The sequence below is a fragment of the Hyperolius riggenbachi genome, chromosome 1 (genome assembly GCF_040937935.1).
Source record: "Hyperolius riggenbachi isolate aHypRig1 chromosome 1, aHypRig1.pri, whole genome shotgun sequence".
Lineage (NCBI taxonomy): Eukaryota > Metazoa > Chordata > Amphibia > Anura > Hyperoliidae > Hyperolius > Hyperolius riggenbachi.
Genome location: NC_090646.1, coordinates 301,799,392 through 301,817,942, shown reverse-complemented (window position 1 = coordinate 301,817,942; position 18,551 = coordinate 301,799,392). Strand labels below are relative to the sequence as shown.

The window sequence follows — 18,551 nt, the reverse complement described above, 5'->3', positions numbered from 1 at the left end:
GTGATACCCTTCACTTAGGTTGTACTGTGCTCAGTGCTCACTGGTATTATTCATCTCATTTGGCAGTGATACCCTTCAGTTAGGTTGTACTCTGCTCACTGGTATTATTCATCTCAGTCATTACCCAGTGATACCCTTCAGTTAGGTTGTACTGTGCTAGCTGCTCACTGGTATTAATCATCTCATTACCCAGTGATACCCTTCACTTAGGTTGTACTGTGCTCACTGCTCACTGGTATTAATCATCTCATTAAAGAGACTCTGAAGCGAGAATAAATCTCACTTCAGAGCTCATAGTTAGAAGGGGCACGTGTGCCCCTGCTAAACCGCCGCAATAGCGCCGCTAAACGGGGGTCCCTTGACCCCCAAACCCCCCACTGCGACACTTGGTCGCAGGCTTGGTCGCTCCTGGAGGCAGGGCTAACGGCTGCAGCCCTGCCTCCAGTCGCGTCTATCAGCCGCGCATCGCCGCCTCTCCCCCGCCCCTCTCAGTGAAGGAAGACTGAGAGGGGCGGGGGAGAGGCGGAGATACGCGCTGACAGACGCGCGTGGGGCAGGGCTGCGGCGGTTAGCTCTGCCCCAACCAGGAAGCACTCCCCCGCATTACGGAGGGGGGTTTGGGGGTGAAGGGACCCCCGTTAAGCCACGCTATAGCGGCGTTTTAGCAGGGGCACACATGCCCCTGCTAACTCTGAGGTCTGAAGCGAGATTTATTCTCGCTTCAGTCTCTCTTTAACCAGTGATACCCTTCAGTTAGGTTGTACTGTGCTCACTGGTATTAATCATCTCATTACCCAGTGGTACCCTTCAGTTAGGTTGTACTGTTCTCACTGGTATTAATCATCTCATTACCCAGTGATACCCTTCAGTTAGGTTGTACTGTGCTCACTGGTATTAATCCTCTCATTACCCAGTGATACCCTTCAGTTAGGTTGTACTGTGCTCACTGCTCACTGGTATTAATCATCTCATTACCCAGTGATACACTTCAGTTAGGTTGTACTATGCTCACTGGTATTAATCATCTCATTACCCAGAGGTACCCTTCAGTTAGGTTGTACTGTGCTCACTGCTCACTGGTATTAATCATCTCATTACCCAGTGATACCCTTCAGTTAGGTTGTACTGTGCTCACTGCTCACTGGTATTAATCATCTCATTACCCAGTGATACCCTTCAGTTAGGTTGTACTGTGCTCACTGCTCACTGGTATTAATCATCTCATTACCCAGTGATACACTTCAGTTAGGTTGTACTATGCTCACTGGTATTAATCATCTCATTACCCAGAGGTACCCTTCAGTTAGGTTGTACTGTGCTCACTGGTATTAATCATCTCATTACCCAGTGGTACCCTTCAGTTAGGTTGTACTGTGCTCACTGGTATTAATCATCTCATTACCCAGTGATACCCTTCAGTTAGGTTGTACTCTGCTCACTGGTATTAATCCTCTCATTACCCAGTGATACCCTTCAGTTAGGTTGTACTGTGCTCACTGCTCACTGGTATTAATCATCTCATTACCCAGTGATACCCTTCAGTTACGTTGTACTCTGCTCACTGGTATTAATCATCTCATTACCCAGTGATGCCCTTCAGTTACGTTGTACTCTGCTCACTGGTATTAATCATCTCATTACCCAGTGATACCCTTCAGTTAGGTTGTACTGTGCTCACTGCTCACTGGTATTAATCATCTCATTACCCAGTGATACCCTTCACTTAGGTTTTACTGTGCTCACTGGTATTAATCATCTCATTTTGCAGTGATTAATTAGCAACATGTCTGGCAGGGTTCGTGGGGGTGTCAGGAAAGGGCGTTCCATTGCTTCAGCCACTTCTGGGACTGCTCCACGGCCAGGGAGTGGATGCCCAGCTGTACGGGGTGGTGGTGCAGCAGAAAGGGCAGCACAGCCTGGGCCGAGTCAGCGGACGCCGTTATCACAATATTTTAAAACTTGTGGTCCCCGTGTGGTGGTTGAGCAGATGGAACCTGACGTATTGATGGACATTATGACTGCATCCCAGACCTCTACTGTGAGCAGCACTCCAAGCAGCAGCAGCCAACGCCCCACGCTTGCTGTGACATCCACCCCAGCAGCCAGTGGTCAGCAGCCCTCCCAGGATGACAGCGCTCTGTCCCTCAGCCTGGCATCTGGGAACATATTGATGGCTGAAGCTCAGGACCTACTGGGGACTGATATGGAGGAGATTCAGCTCGGGACAGAATCACAACTGTTATTGGACGATGTTGATGAGGAGGGGTCCGTGTCTGGGGATGTAGGGGCGGAAGAGGAGCCACCTGAGTGTCCAGTCAGAGGAAGAGCTCAATTATGATGATGATGATGATGATGCTGCTGCTGATGATGTTGTGGACAGTCTGTATGTGCAGGCGGAGTCCGGGGAAGAATGGTCGGAGCAGGATGACGAGTCGCCTAGGCAAGGATATCGCCATATGTCAGGCAGGGGCAGGTGCAACAGTGGGCGTGGAGGAAGTAGACAGGACACTGCTTCAGCTGGCACCACCACCATGTAACTCCCAAGCAAAGATTGTTCCGCTGCACCCTCTGCTAGCAGTAGCATACAGGGCCACAGTAAATTGAAGTCACCGGTATGGAACTTTTTTGAGGTGTCAAGCCAGGACAAAAAATATGCGGTCTGTAACTTATGCAGCAAAAAATTGAGCCGTGGGAAAAATATGTCCAAGATGGGTAGTTCATCCCTCCAGGGCCACCTGAAGAGCTGCCACTGCCATCAGTATGAGGAGTTCAAGAGGATGCAGGCACTGCCAGCAGGGGGTGCTGAGAGCACAAGGCCCACCACCACAGCAGCATCATCCCTCTGTCAGGGTCGTGAATCCCCCGCCACAGCAGCAGTACTAGCACGCAAGCGCTATTCCACCTCGGCTGCTCAGGACACAGACATTGAGGCTGGCAGCCAGTCGTCTCTCTCCTCTGTCTCCCCTGCATCACATTATCGTCAGACCCTGCTGAGCGACACCTTTCAGGGTCTGACCAAGCCTCTGCCTCAAAGCCACAGGCGCATCCGCAAACTAAATGGCTTGCTGACCCGGGCCATGGCATTACAGCTCCTTCCCTACTCCCTGGTGCAGGAGGGGAGTGATATGCAGACACTGCTTAAATTTGGCATCCCAGAGTGGCAAATCCCCAGTCGCCACTATTTTCCAGGGACGCCTTCCCAGCACTCCACAAGTTTGTGGTGGCAAACGTGGCCCGTTCGCTTGACTACTCTGTGGGCAAGCGGGTCCACGTGTCCATGGACTCGTGGAGTAGCCGATTTGGGACAGGTCGCTACCTGTCCTTTACGGCCCACTGGGTGCACACTGTTGGAAGGGAGGGAAGACAACAGCGCAGCAGCCCAGTTAGTGGTGCCACCATGCGGGATCAGGGGGGATGCAGCAGACTCGTCTCATCCCACTCCCTCCACACTGGCAAAGCAAGGCCGCCTCGGCACAGGCAGCGGCAAGCGTCTGCACTGCCAAGCGCTGCTAAAATTGGTGACCCTGGGGAAGGAGAAGCTTATGGCCGCCAACGTCCTGGCCGCCCTCAGGAAGCAGGAGCTGAGGTGGCTGACCCCCAGAGGCCTGGAAGTGGGTTATATGGTAGCCGATAACTGGGCCAACCTGGTGGCCGCAGTGCAGCAGGGAAACCTCCAGCACATCCCCTGCTTGGCCCACGTGCTGAATCTTGTGGTGCAGCGCTTCCTGCGCACCCACAAGGGGATGAACGACCTTCTGCAAGATGCCCGGGAGGTGGTACGGTTTTTACGCCACTGCCTCTGCACACCTGTCCATTTTACAGCAGCAATATGGTAAGCCACACCGCCTCATCATAGATATGCCAACTCGCTGGCATTCTACTCTGGCCATGTTGGAGCGGCTGTGTCAGCACAGGCTGGCTGTTAGGGCCTACATGCTAGACCAAACTGTCCCCAGCAACCAGCAAGTCCCCATCATCAGTGCAAGTCAGTGGACACAGATGCGACAAGTATGCCTGGTGCTGAGTCCCTTCCTGGAGACAACCAAGATGGTCAGCGAGGAGCGGGCCTCTGTGTGTCAGTCGGTGCCCATGGTTTGCCTGCTGGAGCAGGCAATGTGCAATTTAATTGATCATGGGGAGGAACAGGGCCGGTTTAAACAACAATGGGGCCCCAGGGCAAAATAAACCTGGGGGGCCCCCCAACATATACCCCGGAACAAAAATCGGCATTAGGGGACCTTTTTTGCAGCTGGTATAGTCAGGGTGTGAAGTCCCAATCGGTCGGAGCTCCACATTCTGGCTATCCCAGCCTGCATGGGGGACAAGGGGTTAAAAAGTTTCAGGAGGGGGGACCCCACATAATTTTTTTTTTTTTAAATTCCCACACTCTAAACATAAAAAAAAATTGGGAAAATAGGAAAAAATGCCAGAGATCTTCATACAGCCATATTGCGGCGGTATAGCGATCCCTGGCCAAAGCACTGCGGCTGCGTATAGACCCCCTGGAAACCCCGTCAGGAAATTTATTGCGCTTTCGTTTGATGCATGTAAAATTACACTACCATTAGGTTTGCTACTAAAAGTGACATTTACCGCATTTAAAAGTATACTTTTTTCCTTCAAAACTTTAAAATCGATTTTCTCAAAAACTATAACGTCTTTTTGAAAAATAGTTTTTTCTTCTTATTCCTAATGATATCCTTAACATATCCTGCACATTTAGGGTTTCTAGCATTTAAGGTGGATTTGCTATTAACCATTAAAGTTGGCAAGTTTTTAAATGTGTATTTTTTTTCCTTTGAAACTTTAAAATCGATTTTCTCAAAAACTATAAGGCCCGGTTCACACTTGCGGTTGTTTGCCAAACGGACCGGATGACCTGACCGGATCCGGATCGGAACCGTACGGTTCTGATCCGGATCCGATCCGGATCCGGTCAGGTTGCATCAGGTGTTCATCAGGATGCGATCCGGATCCGTTTGGCAAAAGTAACGTAAAAAACAAAAAAAATGTTGGGGTCTGGGAGGTCAGCAGAAGGGGGACCTGTGGAATCAGGCCCTCTGCTGTTTAGCACTCACCTCCACCTGCGACATGCTGCCAACATCTCCGGATCCGGATCCAGCTGTGCTGCTCCACTCCAAAATGCTTGCCCATGTGTCCCCATCCAATATCGCCGCAACAATCCGCATAGGAAGTGGGGTAGAACATCCGGATTTCTCAGCCAGTGTGTTGTGCGCTCTCCGGTTCCCATTGGTTTGTATTGGCCGGATGGTGCAGTCCGGCTCCGCCCCGGATACGGCTGCCGGAGGAGCCGGATCAAAAAATAGCGCATGTTGGAACGGAGGCCGGAGTCCGGATCCGGCCCGGATCCGGTCCGGCTCCGGTCCGGCAAAACGGACGCATGTGAACGGACGCATAGGCTTTCATTGCTATGCCGTGCGTCCGTTCCGTCCGTTCTGCAAGCGGTGCGGCTCCGGCACGGCGATTCCGGACGGCCACCGCTAATGTGAACCGGGCCTAAGGCTGATTTGAAATTTTTTTTTTCCTCTTGTAGCCACTGGGGGCCCCTACAAGCTGTGGGGCCCTGGGGCAGCTGCCTCCTTTGCCCTAATGGTAGCGCCGACCCTGGGGAGGAAGCCCTGAGGCAGCTGGAAAAGGACCAGATGGCAGCACAAGAGGGTTCACAGGTAGTGGAGTTGGAGCTTCCTAACCTGAATGCTGAGGAGGAGGAGCAGAGCTCCGCAGGCGTTGTATGGGGATGGTGGCTTGTGGAGGACGACACGGCACAGGAGGAGGACAGGCATGTGATATGGGACTATGAGGATGTTCTTGTTGCTAAGGCCCACTTGTTTCCCATGGGTGTGCACATGTTGCGCTGCCTTCGCAGGGACCCCCGGGTGATCCAGATGCATTCAAGGGAGGACATCTGGATCACCTTGATGCTGGACCCACATCTGAAGGGGAAGCTGGGAGAGTTCATGATGCCATCCACCACCGAGCAATGCACAAGGGAGTTGCAGGGGGCCCTTGTGCGCAGACTACTGGAAGGAAGCATTCCCCCAACCTTCCACCCCCACTGTAACTGCTCTGCCAACCCAGCAACAGGTGCCTGACATCGCCATCAGCAGCACAACAACCACCAGCAGCAGCAACTGGCGCCCCGGAGATCTGAAGAGCCTAAGCAAGAGCCTGTATGCAGTGCAGCAGCCAACAGCAGAGGTGCCAGCCACAGCATCCACCTCCACTCAGCACCAGCAGTGACTAACCAGCATGGTGGCTGACTACATGGGATCATTCAGCGGGCTCAATGACACCGACAGCCCCGTGAACCCCTTGGAGTACTGGGTCAAGAGACTGGACATCTGGAGGGAGCTTGCCCAGTATGCCCTGGAACTTGTGTCCTGCCCCCCTTTTAGTGTCCTCTCCGAGAGATGCTTCAGTGCGGCCGGTGGCGTGGTCACCGAGAAGTGCTCTCGGCTCTCCCACGTCAATGTGGACAAACTCCCCTTCCTGAAAATCAACCAGGCTTGGGTGGAAGGTGAGTTCCTGGCCCCTATTGTCGGACACAGGACGACATGAAGTGGCTGCTGCAATGTGTGCAAAGCATGCCTGCCTTTCTAAAGAAAGTTACTACCTTGCCTCCCTTGGTTCATTTTTCGGCTGTGGTACTACCAGTGAGTTGCCATGGTCCTTCTGTGCTGTGACTCAGTCGCTACTACACTCTGCGTTCACACTGCCCGGGTCCACTGACTCATCTAATTGTGCACTAATTGTACTATTACACTGTGCTACTACCAGTGAGTTGCCATGGTCCTTCTGTGCTGCCGCACTGACTGGCCACTTTGACCTCCTGACTCAGTCGCTACTAAAGTCTGCGTTCACACTGCCCAGGTCCACTGACAACTCTGCTGTTATGTCATTGCTAATCGCTGCAAAGAAAACCCCCAAAAAATTACAACAACCTGTATGGGCCCTTTTGGCGTCAGCCACTCATCCTCCTCCAGTGGTACCATCACCACCAAATGCCATTGGGACTCACCTTCACCTCTGATTGCTTAACGTGTATTTCCCTGTTTAAAACCACTTATTACCAATTAATAGCCCAATTTAAACTGTTGATTTCACTTTAAAATCCATTTTCTCAAAAACAAAAAATATTTTGGGAATTCTTTGTTGTTTAAGTTGTAGCCCCTTATCACCTTGATAATCCATGCAATTTGGGGGATTATAGCATGTATGGGGGCTTTGCTATTAACGTTAAAAGAAAATCTGGATCCAGCCGTGGATCCGGCCATGATTGCCTCGTTCACGACCGAAAATCGGCGTTGTGGCGTGGACGCATTTCATAATAGGGAACCAATCACGCCAGAGGCTGATTTTTTTTTTCTCCACGAACCAACGGCCGTGGTTCGTGGATCGAGACATCTGAGCATCACTGCTTGCCAGGAAACGCTGATAGTCTGGGGTTAGCCCTTGCCCCAAGTGGGTTACACTCACCGTGTGCCCACTTGAACTATTGCACATCAGCCCTCCTTTGACCCGGGCAGGACTCCTTTAAGATAATCCTTAAAAAAACAAGCTGGAACACTCCCATAGCGTAAAACCATAAGCTTTAATAACACAAGACACGTTCCATATATGCGTACACTTTAAAGGAATACTATCGATTAAAACAACTTTTTTTTAATGCTGTATGTTAGGGCATACATTACCACAAGTACTAGGAACAATTTCCCTCCTCACACAGCTCTGCCTCCCTAATGTAAAATCCTCCATCAGTTTTAGATACAAAAGTGTGGGGCTCTTAGAGGGCTAGACCATGCATCTTCCAGGGGGGGGGGGGATGGTGTGTGTGTGTGTGTGTGTGTGTGTGTGTGTGTTTGTGTGTGTGCGTGCGTGCGTGCGTGCGTGCGTGTTGCTATCAACCCCTCAGTGTATAGTTTAAAGGATACCACAACTGACATGTGGCATAATGAGATAGACATGGGTATGTATAGTGCCTAGCACACAAATAACTATGCGGTGTTCCTTTTTTTCTTTCTCTGCCTGAAAGAGGTAAATATCAGGTATGTAAGTGGCTAACTCAGTCCTGACTCAGACAGGAAGTGACTACAGTGTGACCTTCACTGATAAGAAATTCCAACTATAAAACACTTTCCTAGCAGAAAATGGCTTCTGAGAGCAAGAAAGAGATAAAAAAAGGGGGGATTTCTTATCAGTGAGGGTCACACTGTAGTCACTTCCTGTCTGAGTCAGGACTGAGTCAGCCACTTACATACCTGATATTTACCTCTTTCAGGCAGAGAAAGAAAAAAAAGGAACACAGCATAGTTATTTGTGTGCTAGGCACTGTACATACCCATGTCTATCTCATTATGCCACATGTCAGTTGTGGTATCCTTTAATAATAACCTTGCTAAGGGCCTGAGCCCACTGATGCAGTTGTGTCCGCTTTCCAGTTACACATCAATGTTAGAGATGCTGAAAAGCGGAAGGAAGTGTATACAACTGCATCAGTGGGTTCAGGCCCTGAAAGAATCTTATTCAGATGGTGGTAAGGTGTTAAGCCGCATCTACATGAGTAGATGCGGCGGCGATCTGGCGGCTCGATTAGCCGCCAGATCGCCTCTTCTGCGTCCCCGCACGTGCCCCCGCTCGCCGCGCGTGCGCCGGCTTAGATTCCCCGCTCGTCCCTGCCGGCGCCGCTTATCTTCCGCTCGATTCCCTGCCATTGTCCCCTTGCGGGGAGCGAGCAGGGAATCGGCGGAAGCAAGATCCGTCCTGTCAGATCTTATCAATCGAGCCGCATCAGCGGCTCGATTGATAAGCCACATCGCGGCCGCATCTACGCATGTAGATGCGGCTTTAAAGATTCCAGCAATGTGTGTTTATTATCTTTGCTTCTCTGACTGATAAAGAACCATATAATGCCTTTGTAAACAACATCTCTCCCTCTCAGCACTGCACCACATAGCAGCCTACAAAGTAGATGCAGCCTGAAATGAAAAGTCACAAGTTAGTCAGTCAGTCAGGAATAGTGTATACACATCTCCCTGCTAGTTTATTACAGCAACATTTCAGCACATCTAGCTACATGTTACCTCCTCAGATTAGCCTTCTCTTCCTTATGTCTCCCGCATGCTGTGACGCAGTGAAGTATATTTGTGAGCTGAGTGAGGAATGAAGGATGATTTTTAGAGATGGCCCGAACGGTTCGCCGGGGAACTTCCGGGGGTTCACGATCGCGGAGAACCGCGAACTTTACCGGAAGTTTGGTTCGCCCCCATAATGCACCATTAGGGTCAACTTTGACCCTCTACATCACAGTCAGCAGGCACATTGTAGCCAATCAGGTTACACTCCCTCCTGGAGCCACTTTCCCCCCTTATAAAAGGCAGGCATCGCCAGCCATTTTACTCACTTGTGTGCCTGCAGTAAATAGAGACGGGACAGCTGCTGCTGCTGCAGACTCTCGTAGGGAAAGATTAGTTAGGCACTTGTAGGCTTCTTAGCTTGCTCCTTGCTGATTTTTATTGCTAAAATAGCACCCCACAGCAGCTCTTTTGAGAGCTAATCTTGATCTTGTGATCTATTTTTTTTCTGTGTGTCCCACTGACACTTGTGTTGCATAGACAGCCTTGATAATTCATACTGTTTGTGTGCCACTGCCAGGCCCAGCACATTCAATGACTACCTGTGTGTGTGACAGGTGCACATTGTAATGCCCAGTACTGCATATACCTATCTACCTGTTGTTCACAGTGCACCCACCTACCTACTTGAGCGCACGCAGTGTCACTGTGCCTGTCCACTACCCGTCTGTGTGTGACAGGAGCACATTTTAATACCCATTACTGCATATACCTACCTACCTGTTGTTCACAGTGCACCCACCTACCTATGTGAGCTGAGCGCACGCAGTGTCACTGTGCCTGTCCGCTACCTGTTGTGTGTGTCAGGTGCACATTGTAATACCCATCACTGCATATACAAGAACCGCTCTATGTGAGTGGAGGAGGGTGACTGTGATTGTGAACGTGCAAGGGAGAAAGCGGCTGAAGATGATGCACCTGAAGGAGGAAGAGGAGAAGGAGGGTGTGTGTGCTGCTTTTCCTCAGGTGGTCTTGCTACTGCAGTTTGTGCCTTTTCTCCATGTGCCTTCGTAAGGCAGTTGTCCCTACGCGGGTGTTGGCCTTTCCACGGCTCAATTTTTGGCGGCAGAGTGAACAAATGGCATTGCTCTGATCTGAGGAAGACGCACACAAAAATTTCCACACCGCTGAGCCCAGGGGTGATGGCACTATGGTGGCATCAGCAACTGACGTTGAAGGGCATGTTGGCTAGCTGTCCATAGGTGGCGATATATGGCGCCGGACACTGCCACCAGTTGTTTCTGACGACGAGCTCCCCCTGCTTCTTTCAGGAACTCGTCTCCTCCTACTCTTCTCTGACTCCCCCTCTGAACTGTCCCCCTGCTCATCTCCTCTATTGGGAACCCACGTGAGATCCGTATCATCATAATCAGCATCATCATAATCATCCTCCCCAGCTTCGCTTGCATCAGACACCTCCAAAACTGCACCAACAGCAGGTACTTCATCTTCCTCCTCCTCACACCTTACGTCGATAGTGTCGCCTAACTCAGACATATGAGGTGGTGTAACTTGCTTAGCGCCTTCATCTTTTAACAATAATGGCTGTGAATCAGTTAATTCCCCACCAAATAACTCCTGCGAAGTGTCAAATGCAGCTGATGTGGTGCTTGTAGAAGCGCTGGTGGCTGCGGAAGATGAGGTGTTCTGTGTTAAATAGTCAACCACGTCCTGACAATCTTGGGAGTTGATGGGACGAGCCTTCTTCTGAGCACTGTACTTTGGTCCAGGGCCGCACAAAATCACGTCAGCACGACCTCGACCTCGGGTGGTCTGCCTCTGCCTCTTTTGTCCATATCGGGGGGGGGGGGGGGGGGGGAGATGAAGTGAAAGGTATGCACTGACTTGACTAATACAATGTGCAGTCACACAGGTGCAGTGAAAGGTATGCAGTGACTGGTATTACAATACAATGTGCAGCTGTCACACACATGCAGTTAACAGGTATACACGGACTGGTATATTAAACAGTGTGCGGTCACACAGGTACTGTGAACAATTATGGAATGACTAGTATTACAAATGTGCAGCTGTCACACGCACAGATACCGTGAACAGGTGCAGTGACTGGTATATGACACTAAGTGCGGTCACGTAGGTAGGTGCACTACTGAACAGGTATGCAATGATTGGTATTATAAATGTGCAGCTGTCACACACACAGGTACAGTGAACAGGTGCAGTGACTGGTATATAATATAACACTGCTTGTGGTCATGTAGGTAGGTGCACTGAACAGGTATGCAGTGATTGGTATTACAAATGTGCTGCTGTCACACACACAGGTATCGTGAACAAGTGCAGAGACTGGTATATAACACTGCGTGCGCTCACATAGGTAGGTGCACTGAATAGCTATGTAGGGATTGGTATTACAAATGTGCAGCTGTCACGCACACACAGGTACCGTGAACAGGTGCAGTGACTGGTATATAACACTGCGTGCGCTCACGTAGGTAGGTGCACTGAATAAGTAGGTATGCAGGGATTGGTATTACAAATGTGCAGCTGTCACACACACAGGTAGTCGCTGAATGTGCTGGGCCTGGCAGTGGCACAGTAGGAATTAGCAAGGGACCATGGGCCAGCTGCGAATGACTGACAGGGCTGTATAAGTGTCTGTGGGACACACACACACACACACACACGAACAACATTCGCTCTCAAAAGAGCTGTTGAGGGGGTGTTTTTTAGTAATAAGTATCAGCAAGGAGCAAGCTAACAAGCCTACAAGAGCCTAACTAAGCTTTTCCCATGTCTCTCTGCAGCAAGCTCTCCCTTCTCTCATTACTGCAGCCACACGAGTGAGTGAAATGGCTGACGCTGCCTGCCTTTTATAAGGGGGGGCTCCAAGAGGGAGTGTAGCCTGATTGGCTACCCTGTGTCTGATGACTGTGATGTAGAGGGTCAAAGTTGACCCTAATGTAGTATAGGGGGAAGGTCGAACTCGCATATTCGCGGTTCACCGTGAACGTGAACCACCGAAGTTTGCGGGTTCGCATGTGAACCATTCGTTTTTGTACGGAGCATGTGCGCAGCCAGGGCAGTTAAGGCACAGGGCCGGACCTGACAGTTTTCTGTGTGGTTCACAGAGGTTCTCATTGCATTGTGGGAAATAACAGCTTTTTCCATCTGCCAAGCAAGCCCGCTCCCTTGTGTGCATATTATTATTATTATTATTTATTTACAAAGCCCAACATATTCCGTGGAGCTGTACAATATAAGAAAACAAACAAGGGATACATAATGATAGACAATGATATACATCAAATATGAACACTGATACAAAATACAGCACTGCTGATTACAATTTGATTTAACATTATGACTAAAATGTATAAATGTCTAACAGAGTGCAAGCAATTAAATAAACATTCCATGACACAAAAGGGTGAGAGCCCTGCCCTTGCGAGCTTACAATCTAAAGGAATATCTAAAGATATTGTGTCTGACAGAGCTGTCCAATTCACTTCCTGATTTTAGTGCTGTTTTTGCTCTCAGTTGGGTATCTCTCTTTCTGTCATCAGGCTACCAACCTGAAATTCATGGGCAGACAGAGAGAACAAATCAATCTTTAGAACAGTACTTGCGATACTTTATATCTGATGATCAGTCTGGCTGGGTAGCATATATATACCTTTTGCTGCATTCCCTCTTAATAATGCCACACACTCTTCCATGCAGTTGTCTCCTTTTCAGTGCGCACACGGTCAGGCGCCCAAATACTGCTCACTTTTAGGACCCTGTTTCGAAGCTCCAAGCTTTGGAGTTATTGGTTAACTCCCTCATCCAGTGTATGAGAGAAGACTCAACATAACTTCCTTCAGGCCTCAGAATTACAGAAGAAGTTTGACGATCGGCATTGACCCACATTTAGCCATGGAGATTTGTTCTGAGTACCTACCCGCAATATCCCCTTTTGTCAGCCTTCGGCCAAATTAGGCCCAAAATTTATTGGACCCTACCCAATCAGTGAAAAGGTTTATAAAATCTGCTATAAAGTTCCTCTCCCAAGTTCTTTTAGGTGTAGCAATTCCTTCTATGTGTCAGTATTGAAATCTGCTGCCCACTTCACCTCCCCATCCCCACCACCACCACTTATTATCCAGGGACAGTACGAATATGAGATGGAGAAAAATCTAGACTCTTGTTCGTTCCAAAACTCCTTACAATATTTAATTCATTGGTAATGTTATGGCCTGAGGAAAGGAGCTGGGTACCAACCCGTCATGTGCATGTGCATGTGGATGAACTGATCAGTTTCTTTCACTCTGCCCATCCTGACAAATCTTGTAAAGGGGGTTCGGAGCCACCTCCTCAGAACACAGTGACAGCTTTAAGCATAAAATCAAATTTACCTGGTTCTCACTTGGCTACTTATTTACTAGGTGTGTCTGCTTTGCATGCCAGCTGGCTTGCAGCCAACTTCACCTAGAACACTCTAGATTTACGGTGTGTACACTTGAAAGACAAATGAAAGATCTCAGACCAACTCCACTCCCCTCCATGTAGCACTTCAGACAGTGGTGGGGAACGAGCAAGCAGGACGCGTATGTGCGCGCATTGCAGTTTGAGGGGGATGGGGGGGTAGCGGCTGTGACCTAGCGCCTGTTTTTTAACATGCGGGCCTTTTGTTGTTTATAATCCTCCTGGCTGAGTTGCTGTTTTTGCTGTCTGTATTGTACTGTATGCAAAGAGAAGGGGTCACACCACCTCTCTGCCCCCCTGCTGATATCACCTGGTGCTCTCCGCATCCTCGCACTCCCCCCTAGTGATGTCCGTGCATAGCACCAATGCTATAAAGAGCTAATATCACAGTAGGAGGGCTCTTGGTGGGCCACTCTAGCCCAGGGGCCTCAGTGTGATTGTACCCTCTGCATTCCCTGTTGCTGTGCCACTGGTAATAAGTATGAATATTGGTACTATACTTGAGTAAAAAAAAATGTGATTCCGGGCTTGTAAATGCGCGCAGTAAAGCACAGGGTCAGCCAGCTCATGAAAGTAGTATTGATACAAGTAGGGGCTTCAGAACATTGGAAATGCAGGCATTTAGGGCACATAAGGATGATGAGAAATGGACAAAGTGAACATGTATATTTGGAATGATCCTGATGGTGATTTGAGGTAGATGGTGTGATGGATATTAATTTAGTTACAGTAGCTTTTTTTTTCTTGCTTTACAGCAGGGAATACGAGCATGATATTCTGCGGAAAAAATTCAACTCTGCAAGAAGCACAAGCTCTGAGGAGGAAGATTACGGATGGGATGGTCCAGCTACTGATCTGTGACTAAATCTGTTGAATAATCACTTCTATAATGTTCCAGGTTATGGGTTCCCATAAGAAACTTTGCATCAACTTTCTGTATTTGGTATTGCCATTTACTATGATGAACAAAAGAAGTGTCAGTGCACAATACATATTATTTGTACTTTACAAGTAATACATTTGTTTTAAATATATACATTTAATTAATCTACAGTACATTTTCCTCTTCTTCATATATGGTGACATACTCAACACATCTAATATTCCCATGCTTTTTTCTCCAGTGCTGGTGATGTTTGCTCCCTAAATGCTTGCGCCTGTAAATTTTGAAAAACATTTTTTTGTACTTTGAAATAATAAATGTGGTTTAACAATCTTTTTCTTACAAAGTTAGTTTGTTACAAAGTTAAGTTACAAAGTTAGTTTGCTGGAAAAAAAGGACATTCATCAGGTTCAACAAGAAAAAAATAAACAATGGTAAATCACTGTCCTGGACCCCCACAAACACAGTGCAACACTAGCCTGCACCCTCACATATTCTAATTGATTCTGTGCGATTCAAAAAACCTTTACAAGGCTTGGGTCAATTGGCCTTAACCTCCCTGGCACTAAGTGTCGTGCTAGCCGCTGCAGGGGATCGCTTGGCCCCGGGAGGATTTTTTTTTTTATAAAATTCGTTTTATATTCTTCAGCTAGCACTTGGCTAGCTAACTATGCCCCCCAAGTGCCTCCGGTCCCCACCGATCGCCGCCACAATACATACCCCATGTATGGGAGAGCTGGCAGGCACACGGGCTAATGCTGCAAAATGCTGGCAGGGGTATACACCCAGTCAAACTATGTGCTCAAGACGAATACAAAGATCCATGCAAAACTCAAGGGAGCAGAAGAGGTCTGGGACTATAGTTTGTTAGCAAAGTGACACTGAGTGGCAGAATACAAAAAATTGCATCGCAGGTGAATGTTTAGCAAACTGGATGATACATCAGAGAAAACATGTCATATCATGTGTCCAAAGGCTATACCTGGGTGATAATGGGAGGCAGCTGGTGCACGGCCTAACAACCGTTTTCGCATGGCCTACGCCAAGCTTCTGAAATAGGCGCCTTTCTCCTGTCGGACTCAAAGCGCTTGCGAGGCAGCCACTAGAGCGCACTCAGTAGACAGTAGCAGTGTTAGGGAGTCTCGCCCAAGTTCTTTGGGTGAGACTCCCTAACACTGCTACTGTCTGAGAGCGCTCTAGTGGCTGCCTCGCAAGCGCTTTGAGTCCGACAGGAGAAAGGCGCTATACAAATACTGCTATTATTATTATTATAATAAAGTAGCATGACCATGGTTATAACTTGGCTGTAAACCTCTTGCCAGAATTACAACAGCATTTCCTGCAATATAGTGGTGAACAATTGCATCTTATATGTAAATCTCACTATAATTAAATGAAATGAAAAAAAAGTGTCACACCAAGATGGAACAAAACTCAGCAGTCATAATATACCATTTGGAGCAGTAGAGGGCGCTTGGCTCAGTAGTAGCTGTTAGAGGTGATTAGTGTTATAAATCACCTTTTTGCTTCGGCACCAGCAACTTTTTAGAGTTGAACCTCACAAATTGTGAGATAACTTGACTCTCAACACAGCAAGCATTATAGGAGATAGACCGTTCTCAGGCGCCTTCAAGTTCCAAGTTGTTTATTCAGTAAACTGATATACAGATACTCATCTCTACATGTCGTTACATCTTAGCGAAGCAAGTGTTCTTGAAGTCCCTTTGCGTTACAAGCTCTTGACTAACATTCCTCCTGAATGGTAATCAGTTATCTTCTTTCTATACTAAGTTACCTCTAAACTAAGTATATACAGCATACAAGATATAGCATACAAGATATCAAAACAGAAATGGATTATATAAAGGTTTAACCACTTGAGGACCGTGGGCTTTACCCCCCTTAAGGAGCGGCCACTTTTTTTCCATTCAGACCACTGCAGCTTTCACGGTTTATTGCTCGCTCATACAACCTACCACCTAAATGAATTTTGGCTCCTTTTCTTGTCACTAATAAAGCTTTCTTTTGGTGCTATTTGATTGCTCCTGCGATTTTTACTTTTTATTATATTCATCAAAAAAGACATGAATTTTGGCAAAAAAATGATTTTTTTAACTTTCTGTGCTGACATTTTTCAAATAAAGTAAAATTTCTGTATACATGCAGCGCGAAAAATGTGGACAAACATGTTTTTGATTAAAAAAAAAAAACATTCAGTGTATATTTATTGGTTTGGGTAAAAGTTATAGCGTTTACAAACTATGGTGCAAAAAGTGAATTTTCCCATTTTCAAGCATCTATGATTTTTTTCTGACAACCTGACATGTTTCATGAGGGGCTAGAATTCCAGGATAGTATAAATACCCCCCAAATGACCCCATTTTGGAAAGAAGACATCCCAAAGTATTCACTGAGAGGCATAGTGAATTCATAGAAGATATTAATTTTTGTCACAAGTAAGCGGGAAATGACACTTTGTGACAAAAAAAAAAAAGTTTCCATTTCTTCTAACTTGCGACAAAAAAAAAATGAAATCTGCCACGGACTCACCATGCCCCTCTCTGAATACCTTGAAGTGTCTACTTTCCAAAATGGGGTCATTTGTGGGGTGTGTTTACTGTCCTCGCATTTTGGGGGGTGCTAATTTGTAAGCACCCCTGTAAAGCCTAAAGGTGCTCATTGGACTTTGGGCCCCTTAGCGCAGTTAAGCTGCAAAAAAGTGCCACACATGTGGTATTGCCGTACTCAGGAGAAGTAGTATAATGTTAATATTAATAACTACCATGCGCTAGAGGGGATACCCCAACAATTAAGCAGCGTGTACGACAGAGGGGTCCCTCGAACCCTCAGGTTGTGCTAAACAGTTAAAATTATATACGTCTGACACGCGCTACTAGAACCAGTTCACTTTATTCTTATAAGTCAATTATTAAAAGATACAAGAAAGTTACATACCCCAGTCCATTCATCCACTCCACTCCATTCCTTCATGCACATTACTGAAGGGCCCTTCAGAAAAATATGCAATAAAAATGTAAAAATATAAAAAGTGTCTATGTACACAGAATTTGTCTGAGTTGGGGATATAGTGCTTCCCAATATGTTAAAATCCTGCCCCAACAGTTACCTACATGAATATATGGATCTAGGCAGGGACTTAGGTTAATTAGACAGCCGTTCTAATGGACCTCCTCCATTCTTATCCCGTATTCCAGATACGGACTGTAGATATCAGTCAATCCAATTGTTTAACAGGTGATTGTATAAGTAGCAGTCCGTCATACGGATCCTTATATGCTCCACATACCCCTCCTGGTAATTGAATCGTCAGCCGGGAGCGTCCGCTGTAGTACGGTTCCCTCAGTGCTCTCACGCTGGCCTCCTCGTGTAGTTCGCGTCACTTCCGCTTTGAAGATACAGAGTTTCGCTTGCCACACTTCCTGCTCAGCGCAACTCTCGTGTGTGTTGGCTTTAGTTTTTCGGGTGACGTCACCGCTCGGAAGAGGACCTCTGGATCTTTTTACATAGGTAGCCGCTGCGCGCTTCCGCGGTATACCCTATCCACGGTCTCCGCCACCAACTTGTTAGATAGAAGATAGAAACCTCAACGCGTTTCTGCCAAAATACGTTGGCCTTCTTCAGGAGGATTTTGAGAGTCTAGAGCTATACTTTTTTCACTTCCTATATACTGCCATTCCGGAACATCCGGCCCCATGTTAATGGGGTCAAGGGTCAAAGTCCACATAACGGAATATTGTCTTTGAAAATTAAATTGATGGCAATTCTTCACATCACTATTGGTCCCCCACTGCACCCTCTTAAATTGAGTGTGTGCAGTGGCGAGATGTGCATAATCCATCAAGAAGGGTTAATAATATGTAAGATAAAAATGAACATTTATATTCATACAAATACATTCACTCCTCTCATTAATGACAAACATTCTCCTAGTTATTCACACACGACCAACCGCTCATCACCAAACAGCAGTCTCGTATTCCCAGCGCTTTCATATGACTCATTCACCTAATAGATCAAAATTATCTAAATACATCAAGTATCATCATCCAGGATAAAGGGGGTTCGGG

General features: G+C 47.5%; 1 protein-coding gene across 5 annotated transcripts in view; it reads left to right on the top strand.

Moving 5' to 3' along the window:
- Window positions 1-15,559, top strand: part of TJP3 (tight junction protein 3) — a 628,414-nt gene extending 612,855 nt beyond the window's left edge. For all 5 annotated transcript variants that reach the window (XM_068233793.1, XM_068233794.1, XM_068233796.1 and 2 more), the window contains one exon: window positions 14,336-15,559. In XM_068233793.1, the coding sequence (XP_068089894.1) occupies window positions 14,336-14,441 (106 nt within the window). In that variant the 3' untranslated portion in view covers window positions 14,442-15,559. The remainder of the gene's footprint in view (window positions 1-14,335) is intronic.
- The last annotated feature ends 2,992 nt before the right edge of the window (window positions 15,560-18,551 follow it).